At 48.5% G+C, this 23093-nt stretch overlaps 1 protein-coding gene across 1 annotated transcript in view; it reads right to left on the bottom strand.

Annotated features, from left to right (window-relative positions):
• Positions 1-23093, bottom strand: part of LOC139464981 (solute carrier family 23 member 1-like) — a 43348-nt gene that overhangs the window by 3233 nt on the left and 17022 nt on the right. The window contains 12 exon segments of the mRNA XM_071246625.1: positions 305-400; positions 1248-1391; positions 2557-2686; positions 3978-4067; positions 4069-4082; positions 5174-5323; positions 6749-6905; positions 9696-9816; positions 10474-10655; positions 11651-11721; positions 13280-13377; positions 15511-15668. Of these exon segments, the coding sequence (XP_071102726.1) occupies positions 305-400; positions 1248-1391; positions 2557-2686; positions 3978-4067; positions 4069-4082; positions 5174-5323; positions 6749-6905; positions 9696-9816; positions 10474-10655; positions 11651-11721; positions 13280-13377; positions 15511-15668 (1411 nt within the window).

The following is a 23093-nucleotide window of genomic DNA, read 5'->3' as shown; positions in this document are numbered from 1 at the left end:
ACATTCTCAATTTTTCCACATTCTTATCCATCTACATACTCAATTATCCACATTCTTGTCCATCTACATACTCAATCGTCCAAATTCTCAATCATCCACATACTCAATCGTCCACATTCTTATTCATCCACATACTCAATCATCAACATACCCAATCATGATGAAGGTCTTTGACATATAAAATTAGCCATTGGCTTATGGTTAAGTAAAACCGTCACCATAAAACAAATACACGCGACAGTCATTAAGTCACTGCTAATGTTCATTAATTAAGTACTGATTATGTTGACGTAATGAGGCCTACCTGGAATTGTGTTGTCTAAGAAGGCGGCGATGAACCCACCTACAAACATACTGGTACCCAGTAGCACCGAGATGATCTGGTTGGCGATATCGTTACCTGCAGGAAGAACCAGTTCAGGAGAAAACGGGGAACACGGCGTGAATGAGGCGAGAGAGTGGGTGAGTGAGTGAGTGCGGGAAAGACGTTTACCGCCAACGTGAAACCAACGCGAGTGAGTGAGTGAAAGACGTTCACCTCCAACGTGAAACCGATGTAAGGGAAAGAGGTTTAGTGAGTGAGGGAGGGAAAGACGTTTACCGCCAACGTGAAACCAACGCGAGTGAGTGAGTGAAAGACGTTCACCTCCAACGTGAAACCGATGTAAGGGAAAGAGGTTTAGCGAGTGAGGGAAGGAAAGACGTTAACCTCCAACGTGAGTAAGGGAAAGACGTTTAGTGAGTGAGGGAGGGAGGGAGGGAAAGACGTTAACCTCCAACGTGAAACAAACGTGAGTAAGGGAAAGACGTTTAGTGAGTAAGTAAGTAAGGGAAATTGGTAACCTCCAACGTGAAATCAACAGGTGTAAGGGAAAGACGTTTAGTGAGTGAGTGAAGGAAAGATTTTTACCACCAACATGAAACCAGCGTAATGTTGGAAGAACGCCCGAAGTTATGGAATATTTTTAGCCTTTGTGTCCAGCGATCAGCGTTTTATTTGAGTTATTTGAGCTATTCTGTCTAGGTATCGTTGTTGTTTCTTTGTTTGTTCTTTAACGCCGCACTGAGAATATTCACAACCTGAACAACGATCCACACAAATGAGATACGAGTGACACGCTATTAACAAAGACACTTAACCTGACTATCCGATCCTCCATCATCATCCTCATCATCATCATCATTACTATAATTCAAAAGAATCTGAGGATGCCTTAAAGATAAGGTGCAATCCAAATGCTACTTACCAGTTTGAATTTTGCCGGAATTTGCCGAGACCCAGCGAGGGCCGGCGAGACCAAAGAAGAGAGAAATCCCCAGGATGAAGAGATTCCGGATGGAGCCGAGGTCAACGAAGTGGAGGTTGGAGATTCCAACAGCAGTCACCATACCTGGTAGAGGGGAGTCTATATACATGGTAGGTTGCTGCACGGGCGTATCCTCGCAAGGTGTTATAATAATTGTTATTGTCCTCATATCAACTTTTAAATAAGCAGACAATATTCTACACATTGGGTGAGGTGAGACGGGGTTAAAATTGAGCTTAACTCGAGTTTAAGAATATTTCACATATAGCGACGTAGAGAGACCATGCTGCAGTTTAAACATGGATACTCCACCCAGACATCGTATACTGACTCCGAGCCGACCAGTCCTTGTTTAAGCCCCTTAAAGAAGAGAACCAGGCAGGGGATCAACAAGTACCATTTAATAACGTCTTTTTGGTATGGCGCGGCCAGGGGGTCGAACCAGCGAACTTCCGCTCTCCGGGCAGACGCTCTATACTACACCACGGGGCTGTTCTTGTTCGAATTCGAAGGTGTAATGACGTTGAAAACACGAATTTGATTGCTTTCCAATATCTGAGGGGCGGTCGGGTAGCCTAGTGGTTAAAGCGTTCGCTCGTCACGCCGAAGACCCGGGTTCGATTCCCGACATGGGTACAATGTGTGAAGCCCATTTCTGGTGTCCCCCGTCGTGATATTCCTGGAATATTGCTAAAAGCGGCGTAAAACCATACTCACTCACTCACTCACTCACTCACTCACTCACTCACTCACTCACTCTGATATCTGAACGTGTGCTCGGGGGTTATTCTAAGAGATAAGTGACTGTTCATATCATTCGACATTACTGCAAACTGACTTACTCAAGTGCTACGATAATGCTACGTCACCAGAAATAAATACTGATATCCGTGAACTACTTCGTAATTGAACATGTCATACACTTTTCGTAAATGTATTTTGCTGGTTAGAACGTTTACGCCCCAGTCAGCCCCAGTGTTCCAACCTTATCTCGGCGACGGGCACATCCGACCAACCAGGAGATAAGGGGCCTTATGGGTGAAAAATCACATTTTTACTCTTTATATTTTAAAACTACAGTATCTTAGGACCACAAAAATACAATTCATAACCTCCAATTCATAGTTATTACAGAGATACACGGCCTCAAACATCGTGACTCCTTTTCTGCAAAGTCCCATTTTCAGACTTAGATAAAATTAGTTCACTTTTCCTAATTATTTTCAAGGTGATTGTTGTATTCACTCACCAAACATGACGATGAACATCCCGCCTACAACCGGATCCGGAATGGTGACAAACAGGGCCCCGAACTTGCCTAAACATCCCAGCACAATCATAATAACGGCTCCAACCTGAATCACCACGCGGCTGCCCACCTGCAAGGGAGACAACTCTTTTAGTTATGTGAACATGTTAAATACTATATTTACTTGTTCTTGTGTAAAATTCCAAGTCAGAAGATAATACCATTGCATTAGTATTACACAGGTTTAACCAAGAATATCCTTCACTGCCCATTCTGCCAGTTCTGAAAATAAAGGTGTAACGGGTACCGAAAATGGTTTGGCATGCTCCCTGACAGAGTAAAAGTGTATTTTATTAAGCAGGGACTGAAAACTATTCTCGACCGCATTAAGTCTTCTATTTCACTCCCTGTGTGAAGAGATGACAAGGTCTCCATAGAAGGCCGTGTAAGAGGAGCATTCTAATCAACCAATCGGCGTCATCGCTTCTAAATTGTGTTCGCCCGCTTACTCACTCACACACTAACCGACCGACCCACCGACCGACCCACCGACCGACCCACCGACCCACACTCATTCACTCACCCATACATACACTCTTTCTCACACACACACACACACACACACACACACACACACACACACAAACGCAGGCACGCACGCACGCACGCGCGCACACACATGCACACACACACATCGGCCGACTCATACTCACTCACTCACTCACTCACTCACTCACCCAAACACACGTATTTCAACATGGATGACTCATTACCTTTGTTTGTTTGTTTGTTTGATTGTTTGTTTGTTGTTTAACGCCGCACTCTGCAATATTCCAGCTATTTGATGGCGGTCTGTTAATAATCGAGTCTGGACCACACAATCCAGTGTTTGACATCATGAGCATCGATATACTCAATTGGGATACGATGACAGGCATCAACCAAATCAGCGAGCCTGACCACCCGATCCCGTTAGTCACCTTCGTACAAGCATGGGTTGTTGAGGGCCTATTCTAACCCGGATCTTCACGGGTATTGTTTTAAAAATAAGGTACAATGAAATTCTGTATATGTCCATAATAAGTGTGTATAAGCAAATGGATAATATATCCATAGAAGCCAATTAAATGGGTCAGACTGCATATGGTTCATTGATGAACTCTTTTACAAGTCTATATTTCAAGACATGTATTTGATAATCATAATAACTCCTTAAAGCTACACAATGGCGACAAAACGGTACCAGCATCACAGATACCTATAATACATTTTTGAACATGAGATACATATAATTACTTTAAAGTTAAATCATGTATCTAAATAGTAAATTAGAAGGATTTACGACAAGCACAGTCGCCTGTTACGGCAGGCATTGGTTGGTGAAGACCTATTCTAACCCAGATCTTCACGGGTCCCATTACCTTTGTAATACCAATAGCTCCGATGTTCTCACTGTAGGAGGTGGTACCGCCACCCGTGCCCCACGCCCCCGCAATCAGGCACGTGACCCCCCTCCATGCCGATACCTGTAACAATGAAGTGGTGGTGATGGTCGTCATTGTTGTGACGAAGAAAGGACATGCATGACACTGTTGTCACCATGGAACTATATGAGTCATCGAGTATCTATATTAACTGAACCCCCCTTTAGACCCCTTCAACAGTCAATAAGAAAGGCGGGGCGGTCGGGTAGCCTAGTGGTTAAAGCGTTCGCTCGTTACGCCGAAGACCCGGGTTCGATTCCCGACATGGGTACAATGTGTGAAGCCCATTTCTGGTGTCCCCCGCCGTGATATTGCTGGAATATTGCTAAAAGCGGCGTAAAACCATACTCACTCACTCACTCAATAAGAAAGGCATTTAAGGAGAGGTTGGAAAGGGGAACGTTTTAGCCACCAGGAAATGGCAACATTGTTTGTGTATTCAATTACATGTACATACATATTTCCCGGACCATTTCCATCAGAGCTCAGTATACAAACTTGAAATAGTCTTACAGAAGCCTTATTGTAGGACATAAGACACCCCCCTACTTAGATGAGTGAGTGAGTGATCATGGTTTTACGCCGCTTTTAGCAATATTCCAGCAATATAACGGCGGGGGACACCACAAATGGGTTTCACACATTGTACCCATGTCAGGAATCGAACCCGGGTCTTCGGCGTGACGAGCGAACGCTTTAACCACTAGGCTACCCGACCGCCCCTGTTGTTTTTTAGTTGAATGTCGATTTCGTAACGCGATTTTGATGTCTTAATGGGATGTCTTCAGATCTTGTTTTAGCGGTAGTGAGAACTAAGGTCTGATTTTTATGTGATTGATGCAAATGATATTTCCAAATATGCTGCACCAGTGACAAAAATGATGTCCGATGCAACTCCCTACATTGACTTGTACCAATGTTCCCATGTTTTTCGGGGTTTTTTTCAGGTGGGCAATTAGCTTGCCTTTGCATGTGTTTGTGACGGTTGTATCAGAGATATCGTTTGATAATGGAAATGGTTTTGTCGCTTTTATTTAAGTAATGAAATACAAACAGAAGGTAATACCTTTCTATTTTCAATGAAGTACGTGTCAATGTCACAAAACAAACCGTTGATTCTTTGGAAATCTCACCTCTACTCACAGCGCTCCCTGGTGGTGGCGGTGCTCCAGCTAGCCTTGCGCATGCGTAGTAATCGCCAACTGATTCAATCATGGATGCAAGGAGGGCGGCAAGCATTCCGAACACCCCGGCCACGCTGACAGTCGGCATACCCCACTGCCCTGGAGTTACAGAGACGATTGAGTAAAGTCATCACCAGGCCTACTTTCGGGTGTTCGTACCTCGGAACATCAGTGATATTAATGAGTTTTCACGAGTCAGTAACACTGTGTACAGTTGTTTAGTTGGGCCGTCTAATAAAATACAATTTCAACAAATCAAAAATTTCAAATACAAATTCTGTCAAGCAATTTCTGCGCCTACCCCCCGTCAGACACATGGGGCAGTTTGAAAGGAAAGGAAAAGATCTAATTCTAACGAGAACGAGTGAGTGAGTTGGGTTTAACGCCGCTTTTAACAGTATTCCAGTTATATCACGGCGTGTCAGCTTAATGTGGTAGGAAAGCAGGAAATGATCCAGGTCTTAGACGTTTACCACTTCGGTGAAACCCACGAGCACGAACATGGTGCTGACAAACCTAGAAATATAATCGGGGTGAACCGGAATTCGAACCCACAATCATAGGTTTCTGGCGAGCCCAAGGGACGTAACTCTGCACAGCGAATCGCGGCGTCTTAGACGACTGGGCCACCCGTGCCCCCGACGACTTTGAAGAAAATGGGAGGTAATGGATCTCTCTCCATGGGCACGATATATTATAAGTTGTAGCAGGATCACGAGGGTTGCATGGCGCATAAAAAAACATGTACCCCGAGTGATCCTGCTACAACGAATTAATATTATAATTAATATGACATTGTAAAATTATTTGAACAAATTCAAAATTGATAGAAAACAGCTGTTAGATTGAGCTGAGGTGAGCTTGCGCTGTGTCACGTGACTTCCATTGATTCGGAAAAAGTGAGTGAGTGAGTGAGTTTGGTTTAACGCCGCTTTTAACAGTATTCCAGATATATCGCGGCGTGTCAGCTTAACCCACGAGCACGGGTATGGTGCTGATAAACCTAGAAACATAATCGGGGTGAACCATGATTCGAACCCACAATCATAGGTTTCTGGCGTGCCCAAGGGACGCAACTCTGCACAGCGAATCGCGGCGCCTTAGACGATTGGGCCATCCGTGCCCCCCCCCCCCCCCCCCCCCCCCCCCCCCCCCTTCCTTTTTGCATTAAAGCGGGGTATAAAGGATATATTCTGCCTCTCAGAAATGCACGTGCAGCTTCACTTGCTCGTCGCGGGGTATAAGCGATTTATTCCCCGCTGAGAAACTTATTTCCATCTAAGGTAGGATACATGGTATTTTATCAAGATCACGTGGACCAATCAGATCTCATCATTTTGACATGGAGGTATGACAAACACGGTTTACATAATCGAGACTATCCAACACAAACTGGTGTTCTATCGCATGAGCATCTAGCTACGCCGTCGGGGTACAATTACACACAAGCGGCATGGCCCCTCGTCGTAAACGCCCCTAACGACAAGCCTGGGGCGCATGCACCCCTTCTTCTACCCGCCATACCTGGATAGGGGAATCTGAACCATTGCGCTTTATGGAGGACTTCTGTCCGGGTGTCAGTACGGGCCTGGTACCCCCAGCCCTTGGGGTCATCGGGGAGCGCTCCTGTCACTGTGAGGATTACACATAGAACCCAGGCGGAAACGATCGCCAGCAGCACCTGGAACACGTGAACAAGTCATATCAGACTCACTGGAAGCACTGGACGCACGAGGATGCAGGAGGAGTGGGCGGGCGGGGGGTGGTGGAATGGCACCAGGATGCAGGAGGAGTGGGCGGGACGGCGGGTTTGGGGAATGGCACGAGGATGCGGGAACACGGGGTTACGAGAACCCGCTGGCCCAGTGTTCAGAGGCGCCCAAACTCGTAGTGCAGAGTTGCTTCCCTTATACTGGGGTGAATTCGGATCTTAGATTGGCCCTGATTATTCCATTCCGCTGTGGCGGTAAAGTCTACGACTAGCTTCGGGTATAATTTTTTCTCCATCCCTTAGCATGATATGAAGTTGCTGAAATAGCGTTGAAAATAGCGTTCAACCCAACTCACTCACACACTCGCTCAAAAAACAATAATTATTCGTGGTTGACGTCTGTTGTGTAACGCCACACTAACCAATATTCCAGCAATGTGACGGCGGTTGGAATTACTTATACACATGGGTAAAGTCATTACTTTTGGGGCGGTCGGGTAGCCTTGTGGTTAAAGCGTTCGCTCGTCACTCCGAAGATCCGGGTTCGAATCCCGACATGGGTACAACGTGTGAAGCCCATTTCTGATGTCCCCCGCCGTGATATTGCTGGAATATTGCTAAAAGCGTCGTCAAACCAAACTCAATCACTCACTCATTACTATAATAATAAATTGTAATCCAATTGGAGCCCAGACTCATGCTTAATTTCAGGCATAGAGCTGAGGCTATATATACTTGAGTTGGATTCATTTCCCCAAATATTCTCTAGAGACCGGGAGGCAGAGTTGCCTTCCCATGGGCCAGAAACCTATGATTTTGGGTTCGAATCCCGGTTCGCCCCGATTATGTTTCTAGGTTTATCAGCACCATACCCGTGCTCGTGGGTTTCACCGAAGCGGTAAACGTCTGAGACCTGCATCACTTCGGGCTTTTCCTCCCACATTGATGTGCCCACCCATCCAAGCCAAATCACACACCCCACACAATCACACACACACATCGCCATATTGCTGGAATATTGGGAAATGCGGCGTAAAACAGTATTCACCCACTTGTATCTACAACCACCTGTAAAAAGCCGAGCCTCGGTGAGCCAGACGTGCTTGATGATCGACGCCGGTGAACGATGCCAAGTAATGAGAGCACCATTGTGACCAACCAATACCCCCACTAGGGAACTTATTACCATTGTGACCAGCCAATACCCCCTTCTAGGGGGCTTACTACCATTGTGACCAACCAATACCCCCAACTAGGGGGCTTACTACCATTGTGACCAAACAATTCTCCCACGTGGAAACTTACTACCATTGTGACCAACCAATACTCCCACGAGGAAACTTACTACCATTGTGACCAACCAATACTCCCACGAGGAAACTTACTACCATTGTGACCAACCAATACACACCCCCCCCGGAACTTACAACCATTGTGACCAGCCAATACCCCCACTAGGGAACTTATTACCATTGTGACCAGCCAATACCCCCTTCTAGGGGGCTTACTACCATTGTGACCAACCAATACCCCCACTAGGGAACTTATTACCATTGTGACCAACCAATACCCCCACTAGGGAACTTATTACCATTGTGACCAGCCAATACCCCCTTCTAGGGGGCTTACTACCATTGTGACCAACCAATACACCCCCCCACCCCCCGGAACTTACAACCATTGTGACCAACCAATACCCCCAACTAGGGAAGATAATACCATTGTGACCAACCAATACCCCCAACTAGGGAAGATAATACCATTGTGACCAACCAATACTCCCACGAGGGACCTTACTACCATTGTGACCGACCAATACCCCCCACTAGGGAACTTACTGCCATTGTGACAAACCAATACCCCCCACAAGGGAACTTACTGCCATTGTGACCAACCAATACCCCCCACTAGGGAACTTACTACCATTGTTGGTAGCCTAGTGGTTAAAGCGTTCGCTCGTCACGCCGAAGACCCGGGTTCGATTCCCGACATGGTTACAATGTGTGAAGCCCATTTCTGGTGTCCCCCGCCGTGATATTGCTGGAATATTGCAAAAAGCGGCGTAAAACCATACTCACTCACTCAGTCACTACCATTGTGACCAACCAATACCCCCGCTAGGGAACTTACTACCATTGTGACCAACCAATACCCCCACTAGGGAACTTACTACCATTGTGACCGACCAATACCCCCCACAAGAGAACTTACTACCATTGTGACCAACCAGCACCCCCACTAGGGAACTTTCTACCATTGTGACCAACCAATACCCCCCTCAAGAGAACTTACTACCATTGTGACCAACCAATACCCCCACAAGGGTACAAACTACCATTGTGACCAACCAATACCCCCAAAAGGGAACTTACTACCATTGTGACCAACCAATACCCCCACAAGGGAAGGTATTACCATTGTGACCAACCAATACCCCCACAAGGGTACAAACTACCATTGTGACCAACCAATACCCCCAAAAGGGAACTTACTACCATTGTGACCAACCAATACCCCCAAAATGGAACTTACTACCATTGTGACCAACCAATACCCCCACTAGGGACCTCACTAGCATTGTGACCAACCAATACCCCCAAAAGGGAACTTACTACCATTGTGACCAACCAGTACCCCTACAAGGGAACTTACTTGATCTCCACGGGGTGGGTGTGGTTGGCACGGCTCGCCGTCACCTTGCAATGTTACACAATACACAGACGAGGCGAGTAAAAGGTTATGTCAGAACCAGGGGCATACCGGAAATAGGTTGAAGATTGGCAAGCTGGTTTTACTACATCCATCACGGCGGGAGTAGGCTGCACAGGGCACTCGGACATTCCGCAGATACTGGGAGAACACCGCGATCAAGGCGACAGTCCTGGAAATAAACATGGGTAGCATACTAATACATAGGTCATTAATAACACGCATCATACTGAACAACGTCATACTTGTAGAGGTCATGAATAAACAGCGTCTAACCTGAAGAGGTCTTTAATAAACAGCGTCATCCCTGTTGAGGTCATTAATAAACACGTATCATACTAAACAGCGTCGTACTTGTAGAGGTCATTAATAAACAGCGTCATACTTGTAGAGGTCATGAATAAACAACGTCATACTTGTAGAGGTCATGAATAAACAACGTCATACTTGTAGAGGTCATGAATAAACAGCATCATATTTGTAGAGGTCATTAATAAACACACATCATAAACAGCGTCACACTTGTAGAGTTCATTAATAAACACACATCGTACTTTCAGAGGTCAATAATAAACACGCATCATACTTATGGAGGTCATTCATAAACAACGTCATACTGATAGAGGTCATTAATAAACAAAATCATATTTTAAGATATACGTCACTGTTAAACAAGCCTTGTATAAGGAAGACGATTTCAGTTAGACGATTGACGTGACACAGTGTTGACTCCTTGTTTGTATTCTAGGGAGATCTAGTTGTTGCTTTAAGCGTTTTAGAGATTGTCACAAGGGAGAGCCTGGCATTTGATGTAAATAATGCCACTTACGTCAATGAAATCCACCATTGGCTGCTTGCCTTGTCGGAGGCGGCCTCAAACAGGGACAGGCCAATGAGAGCGATAGTGGGCGTGATCGTCAGGGGACCAATGAAATTCATCAGCAATCCCATCAACCCGCTGAAGCCAATCACAATTTGAAACAGCGATGACACCATTAGAGCACCTTGCACCTTGAAATAAACACGCAGGTATATTAAAGTCTAAAAAGGGACAATTAAAACACAAAACATTCACAAACAGATTGTAAGACTGTTGGGTACAGTTCTAGGCCTTTTGTAGAATTTCACCACTAGCTGCAGAGACAAGCACGGGTCTTCGTCAACCCTTAATATCACTGTAATCAAACTGGTTGACTTACTGTCAACTAAATCAAGAAAGATTATGTTTGAATATAAAGTCATGTTTTAACACCTTATGTGATAACCTTATTCAAACATCGTGACCAACCAATACCCCCACTAGGGAACTTACTACCATTGTGACCAACCAATACCCCCTCTAGGGCAGTTAGAATCTGTGTCTGTCTTTCTATCTATTTTATTGTTAAAGGATAATATAAAGATGTTTTTCAATATCATTTTTAACTGTTAATTGAGATCGGACTGAAATTTTCGTAATCGTGAAAGACTAACATCTAGTCTCTGAAATGAAGAAAAGAAGAAAAGTAAATTACAGAAAAAAACAGTTGTTAAATTATAGTTAAAAAATATAATAAAAAGGAGCCCAGAGACTTTCTTCTTTTTTAGATACTGCAGAAATCTAGACTTGCCAAACATTATAGACTTGCATGGGCTGTATTTGATATATATGTTCCAGGGTCTCTATGACAGACTAGGTGGATGGCTCTATTGATATATAGAAGGATGTCGACGTCTTTAATTCTTCCAGTGCGACGGTTGAATACTTAAGCCTCTACCTTCATCACTTGATTGACACCAGCATCTGTACCGGTATGTCGCATTGAAAGAATAAAAGACGTTAATATCCTTAATCCAACTCTAGTCATTATATTAGTCAAGTCACGACTGGTGGACAGGCTCCCATGTAAATACTACCAACAATCAAACGGTGAGACAATGTAGTGCCTAGTATATCCTATTATTGCATATGACCAAAACGGACGAATACCGAAGACCTATTTGTGTGGGATAAAAGGTGTATGTACCTCCGCCAGACGGGCCTTCCACATGCTGCGATGTCCATCGCTACCTACTTCCGGTAGACTGGTTGCATTCACTGAAACAGGAAGTTGAGCGAACACATGTCACCATAGCAACTGTACGTTGAGCGTGTTATAGGCTGGCAATGTTAGCTTTACATTGTTGTGTCAGCAGAGCTTGATTTCAGCCTCGATTATCCAGTGTATATCCATTCTATGCCTACCTTTGAGTGGTTAAAAGATTCAGATATATCACCTGTAGCTGACATGCAAACGTCTTGTGACAGAAGGACATCCACTCTGTCGTCTTAATACCCCTGTCCTGCTGTGACAGCCTCCTGATTCGATTTCATATATCGAGGGCTCTTCTGAGTGAGTGAGTGAGTATGGTTTTACGCCGCTTTTAGCAATATTCCAGCAATATCACGGCGGGGGAACCAGAAATGGGCTTCACACATTGTACCCATGTCGGGAATCGAACCCGGGTCTTCGGCGTGACGAGCGAACGCTTTAACCACTAGGATACCCGACCGCCCCAAGGGCTCTTCTGAATATATACATAAAGAACTACGGTTATAACGAACTAAAATAAGTGGTCCCTTTGAGTTCGTTATAACCGTAGTTTACTGTATTTCCATGGCGACCTCTCGCTCAGAAGAGGCATTTTGATTGGCTGCTCAAGAGCGAAAGAAATTATGTGCTAAGTAAGTGATAATAGAGATGACGTCACTTCCGAAAGTGACGCAATGGACAGGATAGTTATAAAAGAATGGATACAAATGGAGTAATAGAGGATGTATTTCCGCAAGGAAGACAGGAATAATAATAATCATCATCATCATCATCATCATCATGATAATAATAATCATCATCATAGACTGTTGGTCTTTGGCCTGAGACCACACGGACTCGAGGACTCGACCCATCAGGTCATAAATTAAGGAAGGCACTAATGTCCTTGTCTAGCCTTTGAGCGAGATCTTCATCGAGATCATAATCATCATCACCATCACCATCATCATCGTCATGATAATAATCATCATCATCATCATAGACTGTTGGTCTTTGGCATGAGACCACACGGACTCGAGGACTCGACCCATCAGGTCATAAATTAAGGAAGGCACTAATGTCCTTGTCTAGCCTTTGAGCGAGATCTTCATCGAGATCATAATCATCACCATCATCACCATCATCTTCATCATCATCATCATAATGATCATAACTTATTTCTGTAGCGCCTAGTCTCCAGCTACTGACTGTTCAGTGGCGCTCTAAACATGTTTCTTAATGCCTTCGCAAAAAGATGGGTCTGCGAAATGTTTCAAGAGTGTGACGAAGCCCCCTCTCCAAGTTTGGTTTTGGCAACACGGACTTATTTGGACTTTGACGTCGCTAGGCTTTGGACCCACATTGTACGACCGTGTACAAGAGTCTGTACAAGAAAGACCTTCTCCAAACGACCTCATTGTTGACCATCTTCAAAATGGATCCGATTTGTGTGGTGTCTTTTAACTGACAATGTCGGATATGTATGAGTGAGTGAGTTGAGAATGACGCCGATTTGAAGTCGGCGTGACGGCCACTGGCCAATCAGAGAGCGAGATTGTTATAAAGTAATGCACGTTAGCTCACCTGCTGGGTTGGTGTATGGGCACTGCCACTCACTGATGGACATGAGTGAGATGACCGGCGTGATGAAGGAGTAGCTGATGCTCTGGATGATAGGGAGTCTGCAACAGAGTGAGTGAGTGGGTGGGTGAGTGAGTTGGCGGGCGGGCTTTAAGTAAGTGAGTGTGTTGGCGGGCGGGCTTTAAGTTAGTTAATGAGTGATAGTGATTCCGTGAGGGAGATGCTGCTTCCAGCGCGAGTGAGTGAGTGAGTGAGTGAGTGAGTGAGCGAGTGAGTGAGTGAGTGAGTGAGTGAGTGAGATGCTGCTTCCAGCAATATTTCAGCCAGGTCACCAACGTATACGTTGCACTCTTGTTTACAAGGCAAGTGTGGATGACCCATCGTTATATCTGTAGAAACGTAGATCGAGAAGAGTACATCCTCATTTTGGTAGTAATCGGTTCCAAAGTGCTAAATGATGTATGCATGTACCGTACCTTGATGTAGTAATTTATTATAAGTCTTATCTTATATATGATATGTGTCTGACAAATGGGGTTGCCACTTGGCTTACAAGCGTTGGATAGTGGAAGAACTCAACTCAGTTTGTGATTTTTAGTATCTGACAAATGAGGTCCTTCTCATCCTCTACAATAGTCGGCTGAAAGAGTGAGTGAGTGAGTTGGGTTTAACGCCGCTTTTAACAGTATTCCAGTTATATCACGACGTGTCAGCTTAATGTGGGAGGAAAGCCCGAAGTGATGCAGGTCTCAGACGTTTACCACTTCGCTGAAACCCATGAGCACGGGTATGGTGCTGACAAACCTAGAAACATAATCGGGGCGAACCGGGATTTGAACCCACAATCATAGGTTTCTGGCGTGACCAAGGGACGCAACTCTGCACAGCGAATCGCGGCGCCTTAGACGACTTGGCCACCCGTGCCTCCCGGCTGAAAGACTCTGGAGACTTACATTCGCCTTCCCTTTTCATCTTACCGGGTACACATTCGCTACTGTTTTGTCCTTAGCCTGTGGTCTAACCCTCAGTGGTAAAGATTGCCATTGCTGCCTGAACTTGATACTCTGAAGCTAGTAACGACCTGATCAAAACTCATCTAAACCAAACCTCACCGCGCTTCCCACCTCACCTCACTACCCACCTCGCTCTACTACCCACCTCACCTCGCTACCCACCTCGCTCTACTACCCACCTCGCTGTTCTACCCACCTCACCTCGCTACCCACCTCGCTCTACTACCCACCTCGCTGTTCTACCCACCTCACCTCGCTACCCACCTCACCTCGCTCTACTACCCACCTCACTCCACTGCTGACCTCATCCACTACCCACCTCACTCCACTACCCACCTCACTCCACTACCCACCTCGCCCCACTTCCCACCTCACTCCACTACTCATCTCACTCCACTACTGTCCTCATCCTACTACCCACCTCACTCCGCTTCCCACAACCCACCTCATCCTACTATCCACCTCACCCCACTACAAACCTCACCCACAACCCACCTCACTCCGCTACCAACAACCCACTTCGTCCTACTATCCACCTCACTCCACTACAAACCTCACCCACAACCCACCTCACTCCGCTACCAACAACCCACTTCGTCCTACTATCCACCTCACTCCACTATCCACCTCACTCCACTATCCACCTCGCTCCATTACCCACCTCACCCACAACGCACCTCACCCCACTACCGACCTCACTGCGCTACCGACCTCACTCCACTACCCACAACCCACCTCATCCTACTATCCACCTCGCTCCACTACAAACCTCACCCACAACCCACCTCACCCCACTACCCTACTCAACCAACTACCCACCTCACTCCACTACCAACAACCCACTTCGTCCTACTATCCACCTCACTCCACTATCCACCTCGCTCCACTATCCACCTCGCTCCACTACCCACCTCACTCCACTACTCACCTCACCCCGCTACCCACTTCACCCCACTATCCACCTCGCTCCACTACCAACATCACCCAACAACCCACCTCAATCCACTAACCATCTCACTCCACTACTGACCTCACCCACTACCCACCTCGCTCCACTACCAACATCACCGCACTACCCACCTCACTCCACTACCAACTTCAATCTACTACCCACCTCACTCCACTACACACTCCACTACACACTCCACTACCCACCTCACTCCACTACACACTTCACCCACTACCAACCTCACCCCACTACCAACCTAACCCACTACCCACCTCACCCCCAGGGTGGTCTGCAGCAAGGTAGAGATGCCGGAGACAAAGATGACAGTTCCGATCATCTCACTGAGCCCCACTGAGTCTCCCACCAGACACAAGAACGGCGCCATCAAGATGGGATAGGAGAACGTCGCCCCGAACGCAGTCAGGAATTGCTGAAATACGAAATACAGTCATACATAAAATCTCACAAGCGGACAAACACTGAACATCAGGACAAATTGCAACTTAAAATAAGATAACTTTCAGCCCGTGAGTCGAGCCTTTTTATGAATGCCAAACACGTTTGTGTTTTTTGCGATTTTTTCATCATTTCACCAAATTTTTGCTTTAACTCATTCTTTCAAAACAAATCAATCCCAATTCATGCAGAAATGACCAATTCATTTTTAGTACTAATTTTGCATGGATGTCGGAATCACTGTCAGATATTTACTAATTTACTAATTTTGCTTTTCTTCTTGTTTTGCAGAGTATACGATGTCAGTGCGATATCACTACGAAATCATACCGATGTTGGCACGATATAGACTAGCTCCGTAGGTGTTGAATTCCGAGTTATTTACGAGTTTACTACGGACTAAACCGCAACCGGAATACGACCGAATGTTGGCGTGTTTTACTGGTGTTCGCAGCATAAACAACACAGTGCTTATCGCAGCGACACCAGCGGCTGACTGTGGATATGCAGTATGTACCACAGGTATGTGGAAGGGGTTGCGGCCACCATCTTGGTTGTCCACAGACGTAAGCGAAGGGAGGAGAGGGACCGACGCCGCGGTCAAGTCAAGTTTGGGTGAGTGAGTGAGTTGGGTTAACGCCGCTTTTAACAGTATTCCAGTTATATCACGGCGTGTCAGCTTAATGCGGGAGGAAAGCCCGAAGTGATGCAGGTCTCAGACGTTTACCACTTCGATGAAACCCACGAGCACGGGTATGCTGCTGACAAACCTAGAAACATAATCGGGGCGAACTGGGAAGATTTGGGTGATAAATTTACTTCTTCGCCGGACGCAGCATGACCTCTACGTCAGGAGCATTCGTCACCACTCGCTCCTTTCCGTAACCTGCAAGTAGACTCGTCCCCCTATCGATGAATGTTATGTACGACAAACCAATCAGAATGCGCGTATGATTTCAAGTTCTTCGTCAAAGAATCCCTCAGAAACAATTTTTGATTTTACATACGTCTTGCATCTAAAAATATACCCAAGACACAGTTTAATGTGTTCAATCATACTGCATAATTCCGCATGTCCCCATGTGCTTTAAATTGCGTCTGAAATATATATAATATATGTGGAAATATATGTGAACCATTACGCAAAGAGTTGACAATTGTTTTAGGTATGCCCGTTTGCGCTAAGACGGAACCCGGTCACAAAAATGGCCACGAGAGGGGCACGAGTCGCTATTCGGCTTGTCCCGGAATAACACGAGTCGGTCACGAATGCGTCAGGAGCTGGCACGAGAGGACAGAATAGGGCTCCAAAACATCCTTCGAGTGGGCCTGAAGTTTTCATGGAGCTTCTGGATTGGGTCGGTCCAAGGATAGACAGACAGACAGACAGAGATTTATTCAGTATTCAGGCCTCCAGCCCATAATACATGTTAACATAATGTAGATCATACATGCTTATATACTATGGCGTTATGTTAAGACAAATAGTTTTAGAATACGGTAGAACAGTGATGAGTTACGTATATTCATAACTTTAGATAGAAATAGTCCAATGTGTTTTAAAGTTCTTGTGGAGTTTGTTGACATAAGGTTTAAAAACTGTTGAAATGTGGTAAAGTTGATTTCACTTTCAGCAAAGCATTCTCTTCTTGCAGCTCGGTATCTGTCACAGATTGACAATACATGATACTCATCCTCAATTAGTGTTAAACCTTTGGAGTGGCAATACACGCACACACGTTCTTCATATGGGATTTTAGAATGTCTTCCAGTTTCAACTGCAAGTTTAAAGTTGTTACACCTGAACATACATATGAATCTTTTATAATAAGCAGAGATTTCACATGATTATAAGTATTTTTCTACGTTAAGGAGAGATTTGTACTGTGAGTAATATTTGCATTTAGATGAGAGCTCTATGGAGAGATGCCAGTTTTGAGAAAGACAGTCATACAGCCTCTGTGCAAGGATAGAGAGGCAGGTGACCTTCATCCGGGAACCATTAGGCCAGCTCTACGCCTGGCCATCATTCTCCGCAACCTTGTGACAGGCAACTCCGAAAAGACCGGGTTCAGGGTGATCAACAGCACAATCTCACGTATTGCGTTAGAAATCTGCAACGCCATCGTCGATGTTTGGAGAGGAGTTCAGGGGTGAAGGGGAAGTGTATTGCGTTCGGCTTCCTCCTCTTCCTGAGGGCCCCGGGACCTTCTTGGGAGTCCGGATGATGAACTGGGCGTGTTGTATGCGTGTAGGGGTGGGGCTCGGGGGATGGGAGAATAATGCCATCGTGCTCCTCGACCTCGTCTGGGGGCACGGGTGGCCCACTCGTCTAAGACGCCGCAATTCGTTATGCAGAGTTACGTCCCTTGGGCACGCCAGAAAACCTATCCCGGTTCACCCTGTTTTATGTTTGTCAACACCATACCCATGCTCGTAGGTTTCACCAAAGTTTTTAAACGTCGGAGACTTGCATCACTTCGGGGTTTTCACCCACATCAAGCTCACTCACTCACTCCACTTGTTTCTCCTCCTGGTCCCTATCCTCATCCTGAGAGTCTGGGGGATCGTCCTGGCTCTGTGTTGGTGTGGCTGTGGGCGATCTCTCCAAACTGGGACTGAGGGGTGGGGGCTGGTCCTGGCTATGTGTTGGTGTGGCTGTGGGTGATCTCTCCAAACTGGGACTGAGGGGTCGGGTTCGTCCTGGCTCTGTGTGGGTGTAGCTGTGGGTGATCTCTCCAAACTGGGACTGAGAGTGGGGGCTGGTCCTGGCTCTGTGTGGGTGTGGTTGTGGGCGATCTCTCTAAACTGGGACATGAAGGATGGGGGCTGGTCCTTGTTCTGTGTGGGTGTGGTTGTGGGCGATCTCTCCAAACTGGGACTGAGGGGTCGGGTTGGTCCTGGCTATGTGTGGGTGTGGTTATGGGTGATCTCTCTAAACTGGGACTGAGGGATGGGGGCTGGTCCTTGTTCTGTGTGGGTGTGGTTGTGGGCGATCTCTCCAAACTGGGACTGAGGGGTCGGGTTGGTCCTGGCTATGTGTGGGTGTGGTTGTGGGTGATCTCTCCAAACTGGGACTAAGGGGTGGGAGCTGGTCCTGGCTCTGTGTGGGTGTGGCTGTGGGTGATCTCTCCAAACTGGGACTGAGGGGTAGGGGGTGGTCCTGGCTCTGAGGGGTTGTGGCTGTGGATGATCTCTCCAAACTGGGACTGAGGGGTGGGGGTTGGTCCTGGCTTTGTGTGGGTGTGGCTGTGGGTGATCTCTCCAAGCTGGGACTGGGGGATTGTCCTGGCTATGTGTGGGTTCGGCTGTGGCTGATCCCTCCAAACTGGGACTGAGGGGTCGGGTTGGTCCTGGCTCTGTGTGGGTAGGTGTGGTTGTTGGCGATCTCTCCAAACTGTGACTTTGTGGTCAGGTTGGTCCTTGCTATGTGTGGGTGTAGCCGTGGGTGATCTCTCCAAACTTGGACTGAGGGGTGGGGGTTGGTCCTGGCTCTGAGGGGTTGTGGCTGTGGGTGATCTCTCCAAACTGGAACTGAGGGGTGGGGGGTGGTCCTGGCTCTGTGTGGGTGTGGTTGTTGGCGATCTCTCCAAACTCGAACTGACGGTGGGGGTTGATCCTGGTTATGTGTGGGTGTGGTTGTGGGTGATCTCTCCAAACTGAGACTGAGAGTGGGGGCTGGTCCTGGTTCTGTGGGTGTGGTTGTGGGCGATCTCTCCAAACGGGAACTGAGGGGTGGGTTGGTCCTGGCTATGTGTGGGTGTGGCTGTGGGTGATCTCTCCAAACTGGGACTGAGAGTGGGGGCTGGTCCTGGTTCTGTGGGTGTGGTTGTGGGCGATCTTTCCAAACTGGGACTGAGGGGTCGGGTTGGTCCTGGCTCTGTGTGGGTGTAGCTGTGGGTGATCTCTCTAAACTGGGACTGAGAGTGGGGGCTGGTTCTGGTTCTGTGTGGGTGTGGCTGTGGGTGATCTCTCCAAACTGGGACTAAGGGGTGGGAGCTGGTCCTGGCTCTGTGTTGGTGTGGATGTGGGTGATCTCTCCAAACTGGGACTGAGGGGTCGGGTTGGTCCTGGCTATGTGTGGGTGTGGGTGTGGTTGTGGGTGATCTCTCCAAACTGGGACTGAGGGGTCGGGTTGGTCCTGGCTATGTGTGGGTGTGGCTGTGGGTGATCTCTCCAAACTGGGACTGAGGGGTCGGGTTGGTCCTGGCTCTGTGTGGGTGTGGTTGTGGGTGATCTCTCCAAACTGGGACTGAGAGTGGGGGCTGGTCCTGGTTCTGTGGGTGTGTGGTTGTGGGTGATCTCTCCAAACTGGGACTAAGGGATCGGGCTGGTCCTGGCTATGTGTGGGTGTGGCTGTGGGTGATCTCTCCAAACTGGGACTGAGGGGTCGGGTTGGTCCTGGCTATGTGTGGGTGTGGCTGTGGGTGATATCTCCAAACTGGGACTGAGGGGTGGGGTTGGTCCTGGTTCTGTGTGGGTGTGGCTGTGGGTGATCTCTCCAAACTGGGACTGAGGGGTCGGGTTGGTCCTTGTTCTGTGTGGGTGTGGCTGTGGGTGATCTCTCCAAACTGGGACTGAGGGGTCGGGTTGGTCCTGGCTATGTGTGGGTGTGGCTGTGGGTGATCTCTCCAAACTGGGACTGAGGGGTCGGGTTGGTCCTTGTTCTGTGTGGGTGTGGCTGTGGGTGATCTCTCCAAACTGGGACTGAGGGGTGGGGTTGGTCCTGGCTCTGTGTGGATGTGGCTGTGGTTGATCTCCCCAAACTGGGACTGAGGGTGGGGATTGGTCCTGGTTCTGTGTGGGTGTGACAGTGTGTGATCTTTCCAAACTGGGACTGAGGGGTGGGGGCTGGTCCTGGCTATGTGTGGGTGTGGCTGTGGGTGATCTCTCTAAACTGGGACTGAGGGGTCGGGTTGATCCTGGCTCTGTGTTGGTGTGGCTGTGGGTGATCTCTCCAAACAGGGACTGAAGGGTGGGGGATGGTCCTGGCTCTGTGTGGGTGTGGCTGTGGGTAATCTCTCCAAACTGGGACTGAGGGGTGGGGGATGGTCCTGGCTCTGTGTGGGTGTGGTTGTGGGTGATCTCTCCAAACAGGGACTGAGAGTGGGGGCTGGTCCTGGCTCTGTGGGTGTGGTTGTGGGCGATCTTTCCAAACTGGGACTGAGGGGTCGGGTTGGTCCTGGCTATGTGTGGGTGTGGCTGTGGTTGATCTCTCCAAACTGGGACTGAGGGTGGGGATTGGTCCTGGTTCTGTGTGGGTGTGACAGTGTGTGATCTCTTCAAACTGGGACTGACGGGTGGGGGTTGGTCCTGGCTCTGTGTGGGTGTGGTTGTGGGTGATCTCTCCAAACAGGGACTGAGAGTGGGGGCTGGTCCTGGCTCTGTGGGTGTGGTTGTGGGCGATCTTTCCAAACTGGGACTGAGGGGTCGGGTTGGTCCTGGCTATGTGTGGGTGTGGCTGTGGTTGATCTCTCCAAACTGGGACTGAGAGTGGGGATTGGTCCTGGTTCTGTGTGGGTGTGACAGTGTGTGGTCTCTCCAAACTGGGACTGACGGGTGGGGGTTGGTCCTGGCTCTGTGTGGGTGTGGTTGTGGGTGATCTCTCTAAACTGGGACTGAGGGGTGGGGGCTGGTCCTGGCTCTGTGTGGGTGTGGTTGTGGGTGATCTTCCCAAACTGGGACTGAGGGGTGGGGGCTGGTGGTCCTGGCTATGTGTGGGTGTGGCTGTGGGTGATCTCTCCAAACTGGGACTGAGGGGTCGGGTTGGTCCTGGCTATGTGTGGGTGTGGCTGTGGGTGATCTCTCCAAACTGGGACTGAGGGGTGGGGGCTGGTCCTGGTTCTGTGTGGGTGTGGTTGTGGGTGATCTCCCCAAACTGGGACTGAGAGTGGGGGCTGGTCCTGGTTCTGTGAAGGTGTGGCTGTGGGTGATCTCTCCAAACTGGGACTGAGGGGTCGGGTTGGTCCTGGCTATGTGTGGGTGTGGTTGTGGGTGATCTCTCCAAACTGGGACTGAGGGGTCGGGTTGGTCCTGGCTATGTGTGGGTGTGGTTGTGGGTGATCTCTCCAAACTGGGACTGAGGGGTGGGGGCTGGTCCTGGCTATGTGTGGGTGTGGCTGTGGGTGATCTCTCCAAACTGGGACTGAGGGGTCGGGTTGGTCCTTGTTCTGTGTGGGTGTGGCTGTGGGTGATCTCTCCAAACTGGCACTGAGGGTGGGGGCTGGTCCTGGTTCTGTGGGTGTGGTTGTGGGCGATCTTTCCAAACTGGGACTGAGGGGTCGGGTTGGTCCTGGCTCTGTGTGGGTGTAGCTGTGGGTGATCTTTCCAAACTGGGACTGAGAGTGGGGGCTGGTCCTTGTTCTGTGTGGGCTTGGCTGTGGGTGATCTCTCCAAACTGGGACTGAGGGGTCGGGTTGGTCCTGGCTATGTGTGGGTGTGGGTGTGGTTGTGGGTGATCTCTCCAAACTGGGACTGAGGGGTCGGGTTGGTCCTGGCTATGTGTGGGTGTGGCTGTGGGTGATCTCTCCAAACTGGGACTGAGGGGTCGGGTTGGTCCTGGCTCTGTGTGGGTGTGGTTGTGGGTGATCTCTCCAAACTGGGACTGAGAGTTGGGGCTGGTCCTGGTTCTGTGGGTGTGTGGTTGTGGGTGATCTCTCCAAACTGGGACTGAGGGATCGGGTTGGTCCTGGCTCTGTGTGGGTGTAGCTGTGGGTGATCTCTCCAAACTGGGACTGAGGGTGGGGGCTGGTCCTGGCTATGTGTGGGTGTGGCTGTGGGTGATCTCTCCAAACTGGGACTGAGGGGTCGGGTTGATCCTGGCTCTGTGTGGGTGTGGCTGTGGGTGATCTCTCCAAACTGGGACTGAAGGGTGGGGGGTGGTCCTGGCTCTGTGTTGGTGTGGCTGTGGGTGATCTCTCCAAACTGGGACTGAGGGGTCGGGTTGGTCCTGGCTCTGTGTGGGTGTTGTTGTGGTTGATCTCTCCAAACTGGGACCGAGGGGTGGGGGCTGGTCCTGGCTATGTGTGGGTGTGGTTGTGGGTGATCTCCCCAAACTGGGACTGAGGGGTGGGGGCTGGTCCTGGCTATGTGTGGATGTGGCTGTGGGTGATCTCTCCAAACTGGGACTGAGGGGTCGGGTTGGTCCTGGTTCTGTGTGGGTGCGGTTGTGGGTGATCTCTCCAAACTGGGACTGAGGGGTCGGGTTGGTCCTGGCTATATGTGGGTGTGGCTGTGGGTGATCTCTCCAAACTGGGACTGAGGGTGGGGATTGGTCCTGGTTCTGTGTGGGTGTGGTTGTGGGTGATCTCTCCAAACTGGGACTGAGGGGTGGGGGTTGGTCCTGGCTTTGTGTGGGTGTGGTTGTGGGTGATGTCTCTAAACTGGGACTGAGGGGTGG

Source organism: Haliotis cracherodii, unplaced genomic scaffold, assembly GCF_022045235.1.
Source record: "Haliotis cracherodii isolate W230 unplaced genomic scaffold, xgHalCrac1.p SCAF_17, whole genome shotgun sequence".
NCBI classification, from domain to species: Eukaryota; Metazoa; Mollusca; class Gastropoda; order Lepetellida; family Haliotidae; genus Haliotis; species Haliotis cracherodii.
The sequence above is the reverse complement of the archived record's forward strand: the minus strand, read 5'-3'. Positions and strand labels throughout refer to the sequence as shown.